The 22,749-nt window shown below is 45.5% G+C and overlaps 1 protein-coding gene across 1 annotated transcript in view; it reads left to right on the forward strand.

The window, feature by feature from the left end:
• The window catches only part of LOC120026857 (triple functional domain protein-like), a 116,455-nt gene that overhangs the window by 87,318 nt on the left and 6,388 nt on the right, over window positions 1-22,749 (forward strand). The window contains exons 38-56 of the mRNA XM_038971573.1: window positions 307-417; window positions 7,243-7,436; window positions 7,607-7,777; window positions 11,824-11,919; window positions 12,026-12,174; window positions 12,566-12,632; window positions 12,748-12,851; window positions 12,984-13,053; window positions 14,487-14,669; window positions 14,807-14,857; window positions 14,968-15,045; window positions 15,866-16,054; window positions 16,221-16,401; window positions 16,539-16,865; window positions 16,986-17,569; window positions 19,695-19,942; window positions 20,113-20,248; window positions 20,529-20,556; window positions 20,847-21,009. Of these exons, the coding sequence (XP_038827501.1) occupies window positions 307-417; window positions 7,243-7,436; window positions 7,607-7,777; window positions 11,824-11,919; window positions 12,026-12,174; window positions 12,566-12,632; window positions 12,748-12,851; window positions 12,984-13,053; window positions 14,487-14,669; window positions 14,807-14,857; window positions 14,968-15,045; window positions 15,866-16,054; window positions 16,221-16,401; window positions 16,539-16,865; window positions 16,986-17,569; window positions 19,695-19,942; window positions 20,113-20,248; window positions 20,529-20,556; window positions 20,847-21,009 (3,130 nt within the window). The remainder of the gene's footprint in view (window positions 1-306; window positions 418-7,242; window positions 7,437-7,606; window positions 7,778-11,823; window positions 11,920-12,025; window positions 12,175-12,565; window positions 12,633-12,747; window positions 12,852-12,983; window positions 13,054-14,486; window positions 14,670-14,806; window positions 14,858-14,967; window positions 15,046-15,865; window positions 16,055-16,220; window positions 16,402-16,538; window positions 16,866-16,985; window positions 17,570-19,694; window positions 19,943-20,112; window positions 20,249-20,528; window positions 20,557-20,846; window positions 21,010-22,749) is intronic.

Consider the following 22,749-nt stretch of genomic DNA (forward strand, 5'->3'; position numbering starts at 1 on the left):
TGAGTTTCAGAAAAGCTCTATATTGTGGATTATTCTATGTATTATGGGTAGGGGGAGAAATGTGTGTTCAGAATCCTCTTCTGTCTTTGATAACCTCTTTCTCGCTCGCCCTCCTCCCTCTCCCACCCTCCTCCTTCTCTCTCCCCCCTCCCTCTCCCTCTCACCCTCCTCCTCCCTCTCCCACCCTCCTCCTTCTCTCTCCCCCCTCCTCCCTCCCCCCCCTCTCCCTCTCACCCTCCTCCTCCCTCTCTCCCTCTCCCCTCCTCCTCCCTCTCTCTCCCTCCTCCTCCCTCTCTCTCCCTCCAGACACTCTATCAGTCTGTAGTAATGACTCCATCATGCCAGGCTCCTCTGCCACTCTGCAGCCTGGGCATCATGGCATGGGCTCACACACCTCGCCAGGGCCCAAACGACCTGGTAAACACACACACACACACACACACACACACACACACACACACACACACACACACACACACACACACACACACACACACACACACACACACACACCTCCCATTTTTGCAAGGGAGTGGATCCCAATCCGTGACCGTATTTTGCATGAATTCAGTCATTTTTTGTGCCGAAACCGGATTAGATGCAAAACTATGTCCTGGACGGCAGGTTCTCGGCCCTGGTGATGTACTTGGCCGTACACACTACCCTCTGTAGTGCCTTGCGGTATGATGCCAAGCAGTTGCCGTACCAAACGGTGATGCAGCCAGTCAAGATGCTCTTAATGGTGCAGTTGTTGAACTTTTTGAGGATCTGAGGGCCGATGCCAAATCTTTTCAGCTTGCTGCACTGGTGTATCTGTCACTATTGATTATGATTTTTTGTTATGATTTGTATATTAATATTTCTGGGACATTTTGAGAACACTTATGGATCTGTTAGACACACATATCATTTCTCTAAACTGGTTTGACAACTGATTTGCATTTCTGGAGTCAGGTTCACATGGTCACATGGTTAGCAGATGTTAATGCAAGTGTAGCGAAATGCTTGTGCTTCTAGTTCCGACCGTGCAGTAATATCTAACAAGTAATCTAACAATTTCACAACTACCTTATACACACAAGTGTAAAGGAATGAATAAGAATATGTACATTAAAATATATATGGATGAGCGATGGCCGAACGGCATAGGCAAGATGCAGTAGATGGTATAGAGTACGGTATATACATATGAGATGAGTAATGTAGGGTATGTAAACATTATATAAAGTGGCATTGTTTAAAGTGAATAGTGATACATTTATTACATCCAATTTTTTATTATTAAAGTGGCTTGAGATTGAGTCAGTATGTTGGCAGCAGCCATTCAATGTTAGTGGGGGCTGTTTAACTGACTGATGGCCTTGAGATAGAAGCTGTTTTTCAGTCTCTCGGTCCCAGCTTTGATGCACCTGTACTAACCTGGCTCGGGTGGTTGTTGTCCTTGATGGTCTTTTTGGCCTTCCTGTGACATCGGGTGCTGTAGGTGTCCTGAAGGGAAGGTAGTTTTTCGCCGGTGATGCGTTGTGCAGACCTCACTACCCTCTGGAGAGCCTTACAGTTGTGGGTAGAGCAGTTGCCGTACCAGGCGGTGATACAGCCCGACAGGATGCTGTCGATTGTGCATCTGTAAAAGTTTGTGGGTGTTTTCGGTGACAAGCCAAATTTCTTCAGCCTCCTGGGGTTGAAGAGGCGCTGTTGCGCATTCTTCACCCACTGTCTGTGTCGGTGGACCATTTCAGTTTGTCCATGATGTGTACGCCGAGGAACTTAACTTTCCACCTTCTCCACTACTGTCCCTTCGATGTGGATAGGGGGCTGCTCCCTCTGCTGTTTCCTGAAGTCCATGATCATCTCCTTTGTTTTGTTGACGTTGAGTGAGAGGTTATTTTCCTGACACCACACTCCGAGGGCCCTCACCTCCTCCCTGTAGGCCGTCTCGTCGTTGTTGGTAATCAAGCCTACCACTGTAGTGTCATCCGCAAACTTGATGATTGAGTTGGAGGACTGCATGACCACTCAGTCATGGGTGAACAGGGAGTACAGGAGAGGGCTGAGAACGCACCCTTGTGGTGCCCCAGTGTTGAGGATCAGCGGGGTTGAGATGTCGTTTCCTACCCTCACCACCTGGGGGCGGCCCGTCAAAGTCCAGGATCCAGTTGCACAGGGCGGGGTCGAAACCCAGGGTCTCGAGCATAATAACGAGTTTGAAGGGTACTATGGTGTTAAATACTGAGCTGTAGTCGATGAACAGCATTCTTACATAGGTATTCCTCTTGTCCAGATGGGTTAGGGCAGTGTGCAGTGTGATTGCGATTGCGTCGTCTGTGGACCTATTGGGGCGGTAAGAAAATTGGAGTGGGTCTAGGGTGTCAGGTAGGGTGGAGGTGATATGATCCTTGACTAGTCTCTCAAAGCACTTCATGATGATGGTGAGTGCTACGGGGCGGTAGTCGTTTAGCTCAGTTACCTTAGCTTTCTTTGGAACAGGAACAATGGTGGCCCTCTTGAAGCATGTGGGAACAGCAGACTGGTATAAGTTTTGATTGAATATGTCCGTAAACACACCAGCCAGCTGCACGCGGCTAGGGATGCCGTCTGGGCTGGCAGACGGCATCGAGGGTTAACACAAGGGTTAACATGTTTAAATGTTTTACTCATGTTGGCTGCGGTGAAGATAATGTGGTCGGCATTTGATTGTAAGGAATTCTAGGTCTGGTGAACAAAAGGACTTGAGTTCCTGTATGTTGTTATGATCACACCACGACTCGTTAATCATAAGGCATACACCCCGCCCTTCTTCTTACCAGAGAGATGTTTGTTTCTGTCGGCGTGATGCGTGAAGAAACCGGGTGGCTGTACCGACTCTGAAAACATATCCCGCGTGAGCCTTGTTTCCGTGAAACAGAGAATGTTACAATCTCTGATGTCTCTCTGGAAGGCAACCCTTGCTCGGATTTTGTCTACCTCCTTGTCAAGAGACTGGACATTGGCGAGTAGTATACTCGGGAGCAGTGAGCGATGTGCCTGTCTACGATGCCTGACCAGAAGACCGCTCTGTCTACCCCTTCTGCGGCACCGTTGTTGTTTTGAGTTGCCTACTGGGATCCGATCCATTGTCCTGGGTGGTGGTCCAAACAGAGGATCCGCTTCGGGAAAGTCGTATTCCTGGTCGTAATGTTGGTAAATTGACTTTGCTCTTATATCCAATAGTTCTTCCCGGCTGTATGTAATAAGACTTAAGATTTCCCGGGGTTAACAATGTAAGTTGTAATACATAAAAAAACAAAATACTCCATAGTTTCCTAAGAACGCGAAGCGACCATCTCTGTCGGCACCATCATTCTCCACCCAGGGAGAGACAAATGCAACAATTTCTAAATTAGGTCCTATTCTACGGATTTCACATGACTGGGAATACAGATATTCATCTGTTGGTCACAGATACCTTAAAACTTCTCACGAGTCACAAACCCGGATCTGGGATCCCCCCATCAAAAAAGCTGACTAGCATAGCCTAGCCTAACGCGACAGGGATATCATATAATATAATTTTCATGAAATCACAAGTCCAAGACACCAAATGAAAGATACACATCTTGTGAATCCAGCCATCATTTCCGATTTTTAAAATGTTTTACAGCGAAAACACAATATGTATTTCTATTAGCTAACCACAATAGCAAAAGACTCAACCGCATATTTTCACCATTTTTTTACCGCATAGGTAGGTAGCTATCACAAAACCGACCAAATAGAGATAGAATTAGTCACTAACCAAGAAACAACTTCATCAGTAGACAGTCTTATAACATGTTATACAATAAATCTATGTTTTGTTCGAAAAATGTGCATATTTCAGGTATAAATCATAGTTTTACATTGCAGCTACAATCACAAATATCACCAAAGCAGCTAGAATAACTACAGAGAGCAACGTGAAATACCTAAATACTCATCATAAAACATTTATGAAAAATACATGGTGTACAGCAAATGAAAGACAAACATCTTGTGAATCCAGCCAATATTTCAGATTTTTTAAGTGTTTTACAGCGGAAACACAATATAGCATTGTATTAGCTTACCACAATAGCCAACCACACAACCGCATTCATTCACCGCAAAGGTAGCGATCGCAAAAAAACAGCAAAAGATATAAAATTATTCACTAACCTTGACAAACTTCATCAGATGACAGTCCTATAACATCATTTTACACAATACATATATGTTTTGTTCGAAAATGTGCATATTTAGCGGTACAAATCGTGATTTTACAATGTGAATACGTAGTCAAAATGCACAAAATTGTCCGGAGAAATCTTGGACAGTCACCTAATCTAATCAAATAACTCATCATAAACTTTACTAAAAAATACACGTTGTACAGCAAATGAAAGATACACTAGTTCTTAATGCAACCGCTGTGTTAGATTTTTAAAAATAACTTTAGTACGACATACAGCTTACGTTATAGCGAGACAGCACCCAAAATAAGGGCGGAAAATATGACTAAACATTTTGAACAGAAATACGAAATAACATCATAAATGGTTCCTACTTTTGATGAGCTTCCATCAGAATGTTGTACAAGGAGTCCTTTGTCCAGAATAATCGTTGTTTGGTTTTAGAATGTCCTCTTCTCCTGTCGAATTAGCAACCAAAGCTAGCCATGTGGCGCAAACGTGCCCAACTTCACATGACGCAAAGAAAAGAAAATACCGAAAATCGCAATAAACGTTCAATAAACTGATATAACTCGGTTTTAAAAAACTACTTTATGATGTTTTTATCACATATATCAAATAAAATCAGAGCCGGAGATATCTAACGTCTATACCGAAAGCTTTTCAGAACGCAATCTGGGGTCCCTTCTCGCGCCTTCCAAGACAATGAAAATTCCAGACACGTCATTCCAAAATCTCTTGTTTGGCCTCAGATCAAGCTAGACACCCCATTCCACCTCTCACTGCCTGTTGACATCTAGTGGAAGGCGTATGCAGTGCATGTAGATCCATAGATTTCAGGCAAATTAATAGGAAGGCCCTGGAACAGAGCCTCGATTTCAGATTTTTCACTTCCTAACAGGAAGTTTGCTGCAAAATGAGTTCTGTTTTACTCACAGATATAATTCAAACGGTTTTAGAAACTAGAGTGTTTTCTATCCAATAGTAATAATAATATGCATATTGTACGAGCAAGAATTGAGTACGAGGCAGTTTAATTTGGGCACGATTTTTTACAAAGTGAAAATAGCGCCCCCCTATTGACAAAACGTTAAAGAAAAGGTAGGGGCGTGGATCAGAAAACCAGTCAGTATCTGGTGTGATCACCATTTGCCTCATGCAGCGCGACACATCTCCTTCACATAGAGTTGATCAGGCTGTTGATTGTGGCCTGTGTAATCTTCAATGGCTGTGCAAAGTTTCTGGATATTGGCAGGACCTGGAACCCGCTGTCGTACACGTCGATCCAGTGCATCCCAAACATGCTCAATGGGTGACATGTCTGGAGACTATGCAGGTCATAGAAGAACACTTTTCAATTTCCAGGAATTGTGTTCAGATCCTTGCGACATGGGGCCGTGCATTATCATGCTGAAATATGAGGTGATGGCGGCGGATGAATGCCATCGATAAAATGCAATTGTGTTTGTTGTCCATAGCTTATGCCTGCCCATACCTTAACCCCACCGCCACCATGGGGCACTCTGTTCACAACATTGACATCAGCAAACTGCTCGTCCACATGACGCCACCTGTCCAGTACAGTTGAAACCGGGATTCATCCGTGAAGAGCACACTTCTCCAGCGTGCCAGTGGCCATCGAAGGTGAGCATTTGCCCACTGAAGTCGATTACGACGCCAAACTGCAATCAGATCAAGACCTTGGTGAGGATGACGAGCACGCAGATAAGCTTCCCTTGACAGTTTGTGCAGAAATTCTTCAGTTGTGGCTGGTGGCTGGTCTCAGACGATCCCGCAGATGAAGAAGCCGGATGTGGAGGTCCTTGGCTGGCATGGTAACACGTGGTATGAGGCCGGTTGGACGTACTGTCAAATTCTCTAAAACAACATTGGAGGAGGTTTATGGTATGAAATTAACATTACATTTTCTGGCAACAGCTCTGGTGGACATACCTGCAGTCAGCATGCCAATTGCACTCTCCCTCAAAACTTCAGACATTTGTGGCAATGTGGCCTTTTATTGTCCCCAGCACAAGTTGCACCTTTGTAATGATCATGCTGTTTAAATCAACTTCTTGATATGCCACACCCGTAAGGTGGATGGATTATCTTGGCAAATGAGAAATGGTCACTAACAGGGATGTAAACAAATTTGTGCACAACAATTTTGATAAATAAGCTTTTTGTGCATATGGAACATTTCTGGGATCTTTTATTTCAGCTCATGAAACATGGAACCAACACTTTACATGATGTGTTTATATTTTTGTTCAGTGTAAATGAGAAATGGTAATCCAGGAGAAATGGAAACGCAAATAAATATGCCTATTTGAGGTGATAAATACATGACATTACCGCTTCTTTTCCTCTGGTCAGGGGGGATCAGCACACACAGGCTTCTCTAGGCAGGCTACATGCAGCTGTGGTTGTGCACAAGTTAACATGATGCAAATCAGTCTAAACAACCATTCTTTGTCCCTCTTTTCAATGCTTTTGTGTCAGTATTGACATTAAAAATAACTGTGGTGGGAATGAGCTTCCATAATGGCACATCCTCTTTTAAAGCCTTGAATCTCATATGGACCTCTCTTTCACCACTGGTCATGTAGCTAGCTGTTAGCCAGCAGGGTTGCATCGGTTTCAATTGGACTATAGTTTGCTAGGCTGGCTAGCTAGGAGGCAGCCTACGCTGACTAGCATCGCTAGCATGCTAATGTTACTGAACTCATGACAAAATCATGTTTCGATATTGATGTTTTGGTTGTTGTTTGGTTGCTTAGTGACATTGTGAATATAATATTTTTGGCATTAAACTCCGATTTAACTACAGCTATGTATCTAATCGGGTGTCGGCATGAAAACAATTTACTGCGAGAATTTGCACGCTCACCGATATGGAGCCTCAGACATAAAAGATCTGGTCACGGATTAGAATCCACTACCTTTTTGCAAAGGGGTTGAGCTAACAGCTGTAAATGTAAAGTGGTTCAAAAGGAAGGGTGTGTTTGTGCGTGCCTACATGTACGTGTTAACAGTCTCCATCCCCCTGTCCCAGGTAACACCCTGCGTAAGTGGCTGACCAGCCCAGTGCGTCGTCTGAGCAGTGGCAAGGCAGACGGGCACATCAAAAAGCTGGCGCACAAACAGAAGAAGAACCGCGAGGTGAGGAAGAGTGGTGAGATGACGGGCAGCGCCCAGAAAGACTCTGATGACGGCGCCGCTACACCCCAGGATGAAACTGTGGAGGAGGTGAGGGGATGGTGGCGACAGACAGACAGACATGGACACATACACGCCTATTCACCAGCAAGATTCTCTCTGAGTCTCTCTTTGTCTCTCTCTACCTTTCTCTCCCACCCTCTCTCTCTCTAATCTCTCCTCTCTCTCTCTAATCTCTCCTCTCTTTCTCTCCTCTACAGAGGGTGCGTAACGAGGGGCTCTCCAGTGGGACCCTGTCCAAGTCCTCGTCCTCTGGGATGCAGAGCTGTGGAGAGGAAGAGGGCGAGGAGGGTCCTGACTCTGTACCCCTACCGCCCCCCATGGCCATCCAGCAGCACAGCCTTCTGCAGCCTGACACACAGGACGACAAGGTAAGGGTAAGGGAGGGGGGAGGTAGAGAATAGGGGTACAGTCAGCCTAAGGGTAAGGTGAAGGGGTGTACGGGTGGGGAGAAGGTACGGGAGAGGATAGATTGGGGTGGGGGTAAAGGATAGAAAGTCTAGGCTAACTGGTACACACGTATACAAAAACAGATAGGCCCGTAACCAGGAAGTGTAACACTAAACAAACAATCCTAAACTACCCCATGTAAGATCCCCCACACAGAAAACTCATCCTTTCTGTTACAGTTTCTCTCTCTTATGATTTAGCCATGAGTTTAATTATTTGGGGATTATATTCTACAGACAAACATTACATCCATTTTAGTCAGTTTTCTTCTCACTTCCTGCTGAGCAGGGCCTGTATTCACTTCCTGCTGAGCAGGGCCTGTATTCACTTCCTGCTGAGCAGGGCCTATATTCACTTCCTGCTGAGCAGGGCCTGTATTCACTTCCTGCTGAGCAGGGCCTGTATTCACTTCCTGCTGAGCAGGGCCTGTATTCACTTCCTGCTGAGCAGGGCCTGTATTCACTTCCTGCTGAGCAGGGCCTATATTCACTTCCTGCTGAGCAGGGCCTGTATTCACTTCCTGCTGAGCAGGGCCTGTATTCACAAAGCATCTTAGAGTAGTACGAGTGCTGATTTAGGATCATTCAATATGATGAAAGGCAAATCTGATCCTAGATCAGCACTCATACTCTGCGACGCTTTGGGAATGCAGGCCTAGATTTCAATTCATTATGAAACATTGAAGCTCCTATTCAAATAGAAATCCAATGAAATGCATCAGTTACTGTTCCCGTCCTGGGGTCACCTTTTCTTGGCGCAGCAGCGTTTTTCTCTGACACTAATTTGTTTCTCTTTTTGTTTGTTTTGTTTCCGACTGTATCGTTGGTTTGCTGTCTGTTTACTGTTTACCATGCTGTAGCATTACCTTGATTTATGTCCTGTCTTTGCTTTGTCTCAGTTTCCATACCTCTCCATCTCCTGAATCAATCCTTCCATCTCTCCCTCCTTTTCTCTTCCCTCAATACTTCAGTTCTCTCTCTCTCTTCCCTCTCAGTAACTGTACTATAGACTTAGTTGCTGTTTTTCTTTCGGTTCTTCTTATGAAAGTCAGTTGAATGACAACGGATATAGAATGTTGACGTCTGTTCCTGTCTTCTAGTATTTTTCTCTCTGAGGCAAAGGACACTCTTCCAAACGTCTCTCTCAAGAGCTCTTGTAGTCTGCCTACCTTACGCTCTCTCTGGCTCTCTTCTACACCTAAACTTGCTCTCTCTCTCTCTTAGTATCTGCAGTGCTTTATTCAACTATAGAATTACTCCCCCTCTTCATCTTTCTTTTTAGTTTTGATTATTTTCCATTTTTCATCACCAGCCCGGTTCCTTCAATATACGGCTTTCACCAAAAGAGTCTAAGTTTTGATTATGCATTGTAAGTCTTTTTTGCCTCGTTGCCTGGTTACTCGTTCGTTTGCCGTGTGATAGCACCCTCAGAATAACTCGGAGACACATGCAGAACAGAGCAGGTAGAAAGAAGTCTCTAGACGCTGATCTAAGGTCAACTTTGCGTTCTCTAACACTATTCGCTTCAGGATCGAATTTGGGGCAAGCTGATCCTAGATCTGTGCCTAAGAGCAACATCTTGCGTTCGGAACACTCGTCCAAATGAACAAAGTCATGTGCTAAAATGACAATGATTCAGAACTCCCTCCTCCTCCCTCACCCCCCTCACCTGTCCTCACCCCTCCCCTGTGTGCGTTAACCTCATTGCACCATGTTATTAATTGGCACCTACTGTAAGCCCTGGCGCGCCCAGAGGGTACACCCCAACACCCCACCACACACAGACCCTTAGTGGGGCACAGCACAGTCTGGAGACAGCACAGCAAGGGTGAGAGACTCATACACTTTACTGTACCTCCTTACTTCTTCAATGTCTTATACAGTCATTATACACCTTCTCTTTTCTAAATGCAGTCCTTTATTAAACAGTTCATATTTCATCATCCACTTTTAAAAATGTCTTTATTATATAGATATCTCATACACTCTCTATATATATTTTTTACACATCAGACATCAGAACATTCATCAGAAAATGTAACTATCCCATTCTCCTCATTTATTATTTCCTCTTGTTTTTTTCTTTTCTCTGACTTCCTTTTTCACTTTCACACCTGGAATCTCTTATCTTCTCTTATTTTTCAATACCATGGATTTACCTCTTAGGAAACTCATTGGAGACTATACTATATACAAAGTATGTGGACACCCCTTCAAATGAGTGGATTCGGCTATTTCAGCCATTCCCGTTGATGACAGGTGTATAAAATCGAGCATACAGCCTTGCAATCTCCATAGACAAACATTGGCAGTAGAATGGCCTTAATGAAGAGCTAAGTGACTTTCAACGTGGCATCGTCATAGGATGCCACCTTTCCAACAAGTCAGTTCGTCAAATTTCTACCCTGCTAGAGCTGCCCCGGTCAACTGTAAGTGCTGTTATTATGAAGTGGAAACGTCTAGGAGCTACAACGGCTCAGCCACGAAGTGGTAGGACATACAAGCTCACAGAACAGGACCGCCAAGTGCTGAAGCAATGACTGTTCGATGTTCATCGGGAGCTTCATGAAATGGGTTTCCATGGCCGGGCAGCCACACACAAGCCTAAGATCACCTTGCGCAATGCCAAGTGTCGGCTGGAGTGGTGTAAAGCTCGCCGCCATTGGACTCTGGAGCAGTGGAAACGCGTTCTCTGGAGTAATGAATCACGCTTCATCATCTGTCAGTCCGACGGAAGAATCTGGGTTTGGCAGATGCCAGGAGAACGCTACCTGCCCCAATGCATAGTGCCAACTGTAATGTTTGGTGGAGGAAAAATAATGGTCTTGGGCTGTTTTTCACAGTTCGGGCTAGGCCCCTTAGTTCCAGTGAAGGGAAATCTTAATGCTACATCATACAATTACATTCTAGATGGTTCTGTGCTTCCAACTTTGCGGCAACAGTTTGGGGAAGGCCCTTTTCTGTTTCAGCATGACAATGCCCCCGTGCACAAAGCAAGGTCCATACAGAAATGGTTTGTTGAGATCGGTGTGGAAGAACTTGACTGGCCTGCACAGAGCCCTGACCTCAACCTTTGGGATGAATTGGAACTCCGACTGCGAGCCAGGCCTAATCGCCCAACATCAGTGCCCGATCTCCCTAATGCTCTTGTGGCTGAATGGAAGCATGTCCCCTCAGCAATGTTCCAACATCTAGTGGAAAGCCTTCACAGAAGCCTGTTATAGCAGCAAAGGGGGGACCAACTCCATATTAATGCCCATGATTTTGGAATGAGATGTTCGATGAGCAGGTGTCCGTCCACATGCTTTTGGTCATGTAGTGTATTTTCCTTCTTTTTTTTAATCATAGATTCACTTTACACTTCTTCATTTTAACTTCATATTAGAACCGATTTCTTGTTCTGATCAACATTGGATCATTCATTAAGAGCAGAGGATCAAAATACAACACGAACAGTAACACTGTGTAAGGTAGACTAAGCGAGATGATGTCATCTTATACAAACCCATTATCCAACTTAGACGTCACCAACATATAGCTGTCTGGAAACATTTTACCAGCCATTCAATGTATGCCTCAGGAATATTTCGGGATCTGTCCAGAAAAAAACACTGTTTTCTTTCATGGTCTCTTTTTCAGTAGTCACTTGGATCAGTGTTTGCAGTGTCTCTCTACATGACATGTTTTGATGTTCTCCCTTAAAAGAGAGCGTTCTATAAGAGAGGGTTCAATTAGGAAGAACCAATAATGTTATTCTTGACAGATTTGGTTTCTTGTTTAATTGATAGGATCAGTTAATTTATGTATTAATTCATCAGTTAATTGTTTTAAAAAATTGCTTGATTGTTTTCTAGATTACAGGAATGGTAGTAAATAAAACCTTTAGCCAGATCAGGTAGTAAGACTCTGCTGAATGGCATGTTCTAACACTGTTATCTGCTAACCCCCCACCCTCCATCCCTGTCCAGAGCTCCTCTCGTCTGTCCGTCCGTCCGTCCAGTTCTGAGACACCCAGTGCAGCAGAGCTGGTGAGCGCCATCGAGGAACTGGTCAAGAGCAAAATGGTGAGGACACTCGCTCTCTCACACGCACACACACGCAGAGGCGTCATCTGGTTTACAATCAACCTCCTTCTTTCTCCGTCCCTCTCTCCCTCTTCTCTCTCTCCAGGCTTTAGAGGACCGGCCCAGCTCTCTCTCAGTAGAACAGGGGGATAGCAGCTCTCCCTCCTTCAACCCCTCCGACAACTCCCTCCTTTCATCCTCCTCTCCCATCGATGAGATGGAGGAGCGCAAAACGGGCTTCCTCAAGAGACGACAGTACGTACTGAATTGATAGTGCATATTTTTTACTTAAATGAATCTATATGAGTACAACCAAGGGGATAGCACGTTAAAGCCATTCCACTTGTTTCCAATGTGGCACACTAGCAATGTTTCTCTCTTTCTGTCACTCACTCTTTCTCGCTCACTGTTACAGTGTCCATATTAGGGCAATCTCCGTCTCAGCAGGATTTGACTGAAGCTGTCCTACTATGGACACCATACACTGGAACTCCCTTTTATACTTTGACACACTCTTGTTTCAGCTGTTTCTTACTTTCTCTCTTTCTCTGTCTCTCTCTGTCTGTCTCTCTCTCTCTCTCTGTCTCTCTCTGTCTCTCTCTGTCTCTCTCTCTGTCTCTCTCTCGCTGTCTCTGTCTCTGTGTAGTTATGTGTTGTTGGAGCTGGTGGAGACTGAGAGGGACTACGTCAGAGACCTGGGCGTGGTGGTGGGGGTAAGTCAAAACGCATCACTTCCTCCCTCCCTCTGACCTCACTTCCTCTCGTGTTAGTTGATGTTAGAGTGTGTGTGTGACGGCTTGATTATGCAACCATGACTGTGTGTTTCAGGGCTATATGACGCGGATGAAGGAGGAAGGGGTACCAGATGATATGAAGGGGAAAGACAAGACCGTCTTTGGAAACATCCACCAGATCTACGACTGGCACAGAGAGTACGACACACACGGGCATACACACACACAATTACGCACGCACGCACACACACACACACACACACACAATCACACATACAAACACACACACAACATATGGATACGCATTGCTAACCCTCTCTCTCTCTGCAGTTTCTTCATGGCAGAGTTAGAGAAGTGTCTGGAAGACCCTGACCGACTTGGGCCGCTGTTCGTCAAACATGTGAGTGACTGACTGTTGATGTGTGAGTGTGTGGATGCAGTGCCTTCGGAAAGTATTCAGACCCCTTGACTTTTTCCACATTGTTACGTTAAAAAATTATTCTAACATGTATTAAATTTAAAAGATTCTCATCAATCTACACACAATACCCCATAATGACAAAGCGAAAACAGGTTTTTAGAAATTTTTGCAAATGTATTAAAAATAAAAAAAAACAGAAATACATTATTTACATAAGTATTCAGACCCTTTGCTATGAGACTCGAAATTGAGCTCAGGTGCATCCTGTTTCCATTGAGCATCCTTGAGATGTTTCTACAACTTGATTGGAGTCCACTTGTGGTAAATTCAATTGATTGGACATGATTTGGAAAGGCACACACTTGTCTATATAAGATCCCACAGTTAACACTGCATGTCAGAGCAAAAACCAAGCCATGAGGTCAAAGGAATTGTCTGTAGAGCTCCGAGACAGGATTGTGTTGAGGCACAGATCTGGGGAAGGGTACCAAAAAATGTCTGCAGCATTGAAAGTCCCCAAGAACACAGTGGCCTCCATCATTCTTAAATGGAAGAATTTTGGAACCACCAAGACTCTTCCTAGAGCTGGCTGCCCGGCCAAACTGAGCATACGGGGGAGAAGAGCCTTGGTCAGGGAGGTGACCAAGAACCCAATGGTCACTCTGACAGAGCTCCAGAGTTCCTCTGTGGAGATGGGAGAACCTTCCAGAAGGACAACCATCTCAGCAGCACTCCACCAATCAGGCCTTTATAGTAGAGTGGCCAGACGGAAGCCACTCTTCAGTAAAGGCACATGACAGCCCGCTTGGAGTTTGCCAAAAGGCACCTAAAGACTCTCAGACCATGAGAAACAAGACTCTCTGGTCTGATGAAACCAATATGGAACTCTTTGGGCTGAATGCCAAGAGTCACATCTGGAAGAAACTTGTCACCATCTTTACTGTGAAGCATGGTGGTGGCAGCACAGAGCCAGGACTTGAACACGATCAAACATCTCTGGAGAGGCCTGAAAATAGCTGTGCAGCGACGCTCCCCATCCAACCTAACAAAGCTTGAGAGGATCTGCAGAGAAGAATGGGAGAAACTCCCTAAATACAGGTGTGCCAAGCTTGTAGCGTCATACCCAAGAAGACTGTAATCGCAAATCCCAAAGCTGCTTCAACAAAGTACTGAGTAAAGGGTCTGAATACTTATGGAAATGTCATATTTCTGGGCGGGGGGGTTGAATGAATTTGCAAAAAAATCTAAAAACCTGTTTTTGCTTTGTCATTATGGGGTATTGTGTGTAGATTGATGAGGGAAACTTGTAATCAATTTTAGAATAAGGCTGTAATGTAGCAATGTGGAAAAAGTCAAGGGGTCTGAATAGAGTATATCTACTGTACCCTAACCCTGGTGTGTTCTTTCTCCAGGAGCGGAGGCTCCACATGTACGTAGTGTACTGTCAGAACAAGCCTAAGTCAGAGCTCATCGTATCAGAGTACATCGACACCTACTTCGAGGACCTGAAACAACGTCTAGGTCACCGTCTCCAGATCACTGACCTCCTCATCAAACCCGTCCAGAGAATCATGAAGTACCAACTACTGCTCAAGGTACGGTGTGGGGGTGTGCGTTGGGGTGAGTCTCTGTGTGTTCTCATCATCATCTTGTGATCATTGGTTAATCATTATGTTTCGCACAAGTCACAGTTTTGTAATATCCAATTAACTTTGCCTCGTTTTGTTTGTAGGACTTCCTCAAATTCTCTAAAAAGGCAGGGTTGGATTCAGTTGAGTTGGAGGTGAGGAACTGACTTTTCTCTAGTGTTTTCATTAAAAAGATCTATATTTTTTGACAATATTGTATTTCCTTAACTTTTTTACCCATTCAATGTGTGTGTGTTCCCTTCAGAAAGGAGTGGAGATCATGTGCATCGTACCAAAGAGATGCAATGATATGATGAACGTGGGGCGGCTCCAAGGATTTGACGTAAGACAACCCTGACAGAAAATAGATATTTACATTTAAAAACGGATCAATTGATTGTCAGATCAATCGACCGAACCAATTGATCAACTCGTCTGATTTTCTTTCCTCCTTCCTGGATCTGCCCCCCTTACCTCTTCCCCCCTTACCTCTTCCCCCCTCACCCCCCTTACCTCTCCCCCCCTCACCCCCCTTACCTCGTCCCCCCTCACCCCCCTTACCTCGTCCCCCCTCACCCCCCTTACCTCTTCCCCCCTCTCCCCCCCTCACCCCCCTTACCTCGTCCCCCCTCACCCCCCTTACCTCTTCCCCCCTCACCCCCTTACCTCTTCCCCCCTCACCCCCCTTACCTCGTCCCCCCCTTACGTCTTCCCCCCTCACCCCCCTTACCTCTTCCCCCCTCACCCCCCTTACGTCTTCCCCCCTCACCCCCCTTACCTCTTCCCCCCTCACCCCCCTTACCTCGTCCCCCCTCACCCCCCTTACCTCGTCCCCCCTCACCCCCCTTACCTCGTCCCCCCTCACCCCCCTTACCTCTTCCCCCCTCACCCCCCTTACCTCGTCCCCCCTCACCCCCCTTACGTCTTCCCCCCTCACCCCCCTTACCTCTTCCCCCCTCACCCCCCTTACCTCGTCCCCCCTCACCTCTTCCCCCCTCACCCCCCTTACCTCTTCCCCCCTCACCCCCCTTACCTCTTCCCCCCTCACCCCCCTTACCTCTTCCCCCCTCACCCCCCTTACCTCTTCCTTTATTCATCTCTTTCAACGTTTTTCTCCTCCTTTTTTTCCATTATCTTCTTTCTTTTCTTTCCTCCCCCTTTAGGGTAAGATTGTGGCCCAAGGTCGTCTGCTGCTTCAGGATACCTTCATGGTATCAGACCCCGAGGAGGGAGTAGGAAGAATGAGGGAGAGAAGGGTCTTCCTCTTCGAACAGATCGTCATCTTCAGTGAACCACTGGACAAGAAGAGAGGTTTCTCCATGCCTGGCTTCCTATATAAGAACAGCATCAAGGTATCGTCTCTACATCGTATGATGGAAATGTGTATAAACTTCCAAAACACCAAGACAACTCAAAATTAATTTTGAATGCATCAAAAGACAATGTAAGTTTGGAAGCTCTGTATTCATTCACTCGTAATTTTTTAATAAAGGTGAAGCTCTCTCCTCCTCCCTCCAGGTCAGTTGTCTCGGGTTGGAGGACAGTGTGGACGGTGACCCCTGTACGTTTGTGTTGACGTCTCGGATGACCAATAGCAGCATAGAATCCTTTGTCCTCCACTCCTCCCACCTGGGTGTCCGGCAGGTCTGGACCCTTCAGATCAGCCAGATACTGGAGAGCCAACGCAACTTCCTCAATGGTACCCACACACCTTTAGCTAAGCTTTTTCAACAGTACACGATTTTGGAATGTTGTGGTGAGTGATGTTACCAAAATAAGGTTAATATTTTTTATAAATCTCTCTCCCTCGCTTTCTCACTCTCTCTCTCTCTCCAGCTCTGACCTCCCCTACAGAGTACCAGAGGAACCATGTAGGGGCTAGCGACGGACCATGTCTACCCAGCGGCGGAGCTCCATCAGTGGGGAGCATCATGCCCAGTTTGGCCCCTGTTGGAGCTCTACAGGGTGTGCATCTATCTGGGCCGCTCGGTGGAAATGGGCCCCTCGCTGTTGGTAGTCCCCTTGTTGGAAGTGGTCCCCAGGGTGGAGCTGGCTCATCCAGGAGGCCCTCCAGGATACCCCAGCCCTCCCGCCTGCCCCAGCCCTTACGACACCCACACAACCCTGGGGCCACAGACCCAGATGGCCCCAACAAAATGTCAGGTAGGCTGAGGCTCTCCCAGTATTACCGAGGGAGTGTGTGTGTCTGTGCGTGTGTGTGTTGAAATTCCTTGGTTAAGACATTTCCCTCCCTCTACTCAGTGTTGCTCACTTCTGATTCAGGTTCCTCCCCTCGTCTCCCCCCTCCTCCCTCGCTCCCTCCCTCTGTCCCAGTGGACCCGCGGGACCTGGCTCCAGCAGGGGGGGTGAGGGAGACCAGGGAGGCCCAGCATGGGGTGAGGGTCCAGGGGGGAAGCCCCCAGGGCAAGCGCCCCATCTTGGCCTCAAACGACCAGCCCCATTCTGTCTCCCCTATCCCCCGGGCCAGTGTGGCCCCCCTCCCTGTACCTGTTGCTCTCTCCACCCCCACCAAGCCTCGGCCAGGCACCATCTCCCCCATGGCCTCCCCCATGGCCACCCCAGCCTTCGGGAAGGATGCGCTCCCCCCTCCCAGCCCTGGCCTGAAGTCTGGCTCTGGTTCCTTCTGGAGCTCCATGCCTGGTTCTCCAGCCAGCCGGCCTGGCTCCTTCACCTTCCCAGGGGAGGTAGTGGATACCCTGGGGAGGCAGAATCAAAACACGGGCCAGATCTCATCTCAGTCAGGGACCGGGTCCCACAGACACTCCAGCCACAGCAAGGAGGCGGACCGCATGAGTACGTGCTCATCGACCAGTGAGCAGTCCATCCAGTCCACCCAGAGCAATGGGGTAAGAGATGTACCCGCTGCCCAGGCTTCAGGGCGGCCTAGTTCTGCTAATGATCCTGGTTGACTAACCCAGCACCCATGGGAGACGTGTCCTGTCCTGTCTTCCTGTGACCTGCTGCATCCCACTGGAGCTGGCTCTACTAAACTGCTACAACATGTTCTACTACTATTTTACAACTAGTAGTACTCTACTATTACAACAACTACTACTAATTGTTGTACTCCTGCACACTTCTTGTATGTCTCTAAAGAATCGACAAGACTATTATTCAACGCACAGCTCTAACCAAGCTTTAACTGCACTTCAAGTAGTACTCTACCACTACTGCTACTAGTAGTACTATACGACTACTACTACTACACTATTAGTAGTACTTTACTACTACTACTACTATACTATTAGTAGTACTCTACCACTAATAATACTCTACTTCTACTACTACTCTGCTACTAGTAGTACTATACTATACTACTACTACTACTCTGCTACTAGTTGTACTCTACTACTACTACTGTGCTACTAGTGGTACTCTACTACTGTGCTACTAGTGGTACTCTACTACTCTGCAACTAGTAGTACTCTACTACTACTCTGCTACTACTACTACTCTGCTACTAGTGGTACACTACTACTACTACTACTACTACTACTACTACTACTACTACTACTACTACTGTGCTACTAGTGGTACTCTACTACTGTGCTACTAGTGGTACTCTACTACTCTGCAACTAGTAGTACTCTACTACTACTCTGCAACGTGTAGTACTCTACTAATACTCTGCTACTACTACTACTCTGCTACTAGTGGTACACTACTACTACTACTACTACTACTACTACTACTACTACTACTACTACTAATCTGCTACTAGTAGTACTCTACTACTACTACTCTGCTACTAGTAGTACTATACTACTACTACTCTGCTACTAGTAGTACTATACTACTACTACTCTGCTACTAGTAGTACTCTACTACTACTACTACTACTACTCTGCTACTAGTGGTACACTACTACTACTACTACTACTCTGCTACTAGTAGTACTCTACTACTACTACTACTACTACTCTGCTACTAGTGGTACACTACTACTACTACTACTACTCTGCTACTAGTAGTACTCTACTACTACTACGAACCTCATGTATGTCTAACAACTCTACTAAATTCTCCTTAAGACTTTCTACTCTTTTTTGCTAAAAAGGCTTTTATAAAGCTTCAGCCTTTAACAACGACTCTCATTTCTACTATTTTTAACTCTTGACAAAGTTTCTTTCAGCTTGATTACTTGTCTCTAGCTCTTCTCGTCGGAGCAAAAGAGCAAAGACGACTGAAACTGAAAGTCGTCCTTTAACACCTGAGTGTGTACCTCTCTTCCTCTTCACTCTACCTGATTAACTTGTTCTCTGAAGAATTAGTGGTGCCAATCCCTTTTCCGACTCTTTCTTTGACTCCCATGGAGGTGTATGAACTTTTCTGGAAGCAGTGTGTGAAACTAGAAAATTGATGGTTAACAACAACACTCACATGACTGAACGATTGATTGTAGAAAGTGCTTTAATCAAATAGTACTTCTCTTTTTCCTCTTCCCTCTACCTAAACAGCGGAGTGTGTGAGGTGTATTTGTGTGTGGGCAATGCCGTGGTAAGAGTGATGCTGAGATTTTTCACTTTAAAATGTATGTCAAACAAAAAACAATGATTGCAAAGCTAAACAAACCATACAACTCTATGCAAGAGGACTACTTTTAACAATTTCCAAGGACATTTTTACAGAAACACATTAACTTGAAGAACAGTGCAGATGCAACGGTTTTTCTCTCGTTTTACAGCATCACTCTGTTACCATGGATTTGCCCGTGTGTTGTTTGGGATGCCATGATAGAATCAGTGTGTTTGTCCTGTTACTGATGAGGTACATGGAATCGTGGAGGACTGACTCGTGTGTGTGTGTGTGTGTGTGTGTGTGTGTGTGTGTGTGTGTGTGTGTGTGTGTGTGTGTGTGTGTGTGTGTGTGTGTGTGTGTGTGTGTGTGTGTGTGTGTGTGTGTGTGTGTGTGTGTGTGTGATTTAATTCCCTAATTTCATTCCCTAATTCCATAATTCCCCCCTCTCCACAGAGTGAAAGCAGCAGCAGCAGTAGTATGTCGACCATGTTGGTGACCCAGGACTACGTGGCCCTGAAGGAGGATGAGATCAGTGTGTCCCAGGGAGAGGTGGTTCAGATCCTGGCCTCTAACCAACAGAACATGTTCCTGGTGTTCCGGGCCGCTACCGAACAGGGCCCTGCTGCCGAGGGCTGGATCCCCGGTTTCGTTCTAGGACACACCTCCGCCATCATCCCCGACTGCCCAGACGGAACCATCAAGTAAGATACTGTGGCAAATGTACAGTATACGGGGAAAGATTTTAGTGTGACAACAAGATATTGTTAGCCTAAAACTACGAATTGTGTGATATAATGAGATATGTAATTGATTAGTGTTATATCATACTGTATATCATATACCTTTCAATTGACCCTATTTGTGTTAACAGGAAGTCCTCCTCCTGGCACACCACCCTGCGCATCCGCAAGAAGTCTGAGAGAAAAGAGGAGGGAAAGAAAGAGGGCAAGCTGGAAAACGGTTACAGGAAGTCTAGAGAAGGGCTATCCAATAAGGTTTCTGTAAAGGTAAGTTATCATCAATCCTTTTGTCCAATCATTATTGACCGCTAGCCCCTACCCGTAATGCCTAGGTACGTGTGTGGAAGTGAGAGGGTCGGATAGGCTTAGTGGAATTTCACCATATTGCTTACACCTATCAGAAAGCTAAGTCGTGCCAATGTTACTGCATTGCTAGTAAACAACCAATGGGAACCAGCAATGCCCCCTCCCCCTCCAATCATTTCAGATCTACGCAAAGCGTTCTTCTTTGACATCTGACATCCTGTTTTCTGTCTTGTTTTTTCAGCTTCTAAACCCCAACTACATCTATGATGGTAAGTCCTCTATTGTCTTTTAATGTCTAGTCTCAATAAAGATGATCTCAATACAGCAGAATGGATATACAGATATTCAGCAGTGTATTGACTGTGTCCAAGACACTTAGGAACAATAAAGTTAATTGTACTGTACCAAATAATAATCAAAGAATGAGGAAAGATTACCAGCAACAATCTACAGATGCTGAGCAGAAAATTATGTAAATACATGATATGCTCTCACTATGACACATTCCCTAGCCCTCTCAGCTGCTCAGTGATGATGTCATTTGACCTTTGACCCTTAGTCTCACCGGAGTTCCTGGTTCCCCTGAGTGAGGTGACGTGTGACAACGGGGAGTGTGTGACTCTGAGGTGTAAGGTGTGTGGCCGACCCAAAGCTACTGTCACCTGGAGGGGACCTGACCAGACCATCCTGAACAACAACGGACACCACAGCATCGCCTACAGGTGGAGAGAGAGGGGGAGAGAGACACATACACATACACAGAGGCACACACACAGGGGAACACATACTGTACATGAGCACAACCTCGGCTACAGGTACACACACACAGGGGAACACATACTGTACATGAGCACAACCTCGGCTACAGGTACACACACACAGGGGAACACATACTGTACATACACACAACCTCGGCTACAGGTACACACACACAGGGGAACAGATACTGTACATACACACAACCTCGGCTACAGGTACACACACACAGGGGAACACATACTGTACATGCACACAACCTCGGCTACAGGTACACACACACAGGGGAACAGATACTGTACATACACACAACCTCGGCTACAGGTACATACACACAGGGGAACACATACTGTACATACACACAACGTCGGCTACAGGTACACACACACAGGGGAACACATACTGTACATAAACTTGGCTATAGGTACACACACACAGGGGAACACATACTGTACATAAACTTGGCTACAGGTACACACACACACAGGGGAACACATACTGTACATAAACTTGGCTACAGGTACACACACACAGGGGAACACATACTGTACATAAACTTGGCTACAGGTACACACACACAGGGGAACACATACTGTACATAAACTTGGCTACAGGTACACACACACAGGGGAACACATACTGTACATAAACTTGGCTACAGGTACACACACACAGGGGAACACATACTGTACATAAACTTGGCTACAGGTACACACACACACAGGGGAACACATACTGTACATAAACTTGGCTACAGGTACACACACACAGGGGAACACATACTGTACATAAACTTGGCTACAGGTACACACACACAGGGGAACACATACATGCACACACATGGCATCGGCTATAGATGCAGAGAGGGAGAGAGAGACACATACACACAAAGGCACACATATACACACACACACACACACACAGACACACACACAAAGACACACACACACACACCTGTGTGATAGTGAAACCGTAAGCTCTATTAATTTGTCCCTTGTTGTGGGTTAAATACCAGGGATCACATTCACACACTCACTGTACTGGAAGTTTGGATAAAATGACCCTCTAAGTGGCATACAGTGCCTTCAGAAAGTTTTCATACCCCATGACTTATTCCACATGTTGTTACAACCTGAATTCAATATTGGTTAAATATATTTTGGTTCTCACCCATTTACACACAATACCCCATAATGACACAATACCCCATAAAGTGAAAACATGTTTTTAGAAATGTTTGCAAATTTACATAAGTATTCACATCCCCTAAACCAACACTTTGTAGAAGCACCTTTTGGCAGCGATTACAGCTGTCTTTCTGGGTAAGTCTTTGAGTGCTTTGCACACCAGGGGCCTCATTTATCAACCGTGCATAGGCACAAATCTGTGCACATACGATGCGTGGGATCATTTCCACGCAAAGTGTGATATTTATCAATATGACTGTTTGCTTGAGAGTGTGCGTACATTCGTAGGCACAGTGCCAAGTGGTGGAATAAGGAAAATATGTTGAAATTGTGAGTAATAATTAAATCATTTTTCAACGTAATTATATTTCTATTGTGCAATTCATGTAACAGATCTTGACATGTTATATATAATTTGACCACATCAGTGCATTTGTTATGATAATAATCCCTATAAAGTACAGTAATTAGTTAAATTGGAGGTGCGTGTTAAAGTGAAACCATTGTTGAAATACTATA

This window comes from Salvelinus namaycush, chromosome 32, assembly GCF_016432855.1.
Source record: "Salvelinus namaycush isolate Seneca chromosome 32, SaNama_1.0, whole genome shotgun sequence".
Lineage (NCBI taxonomy): Eukaryota > Metazoa > Chordata > Actinopteri > Salmoniformes > Salmonidae > Salvelinus > Salvelinus namaycush.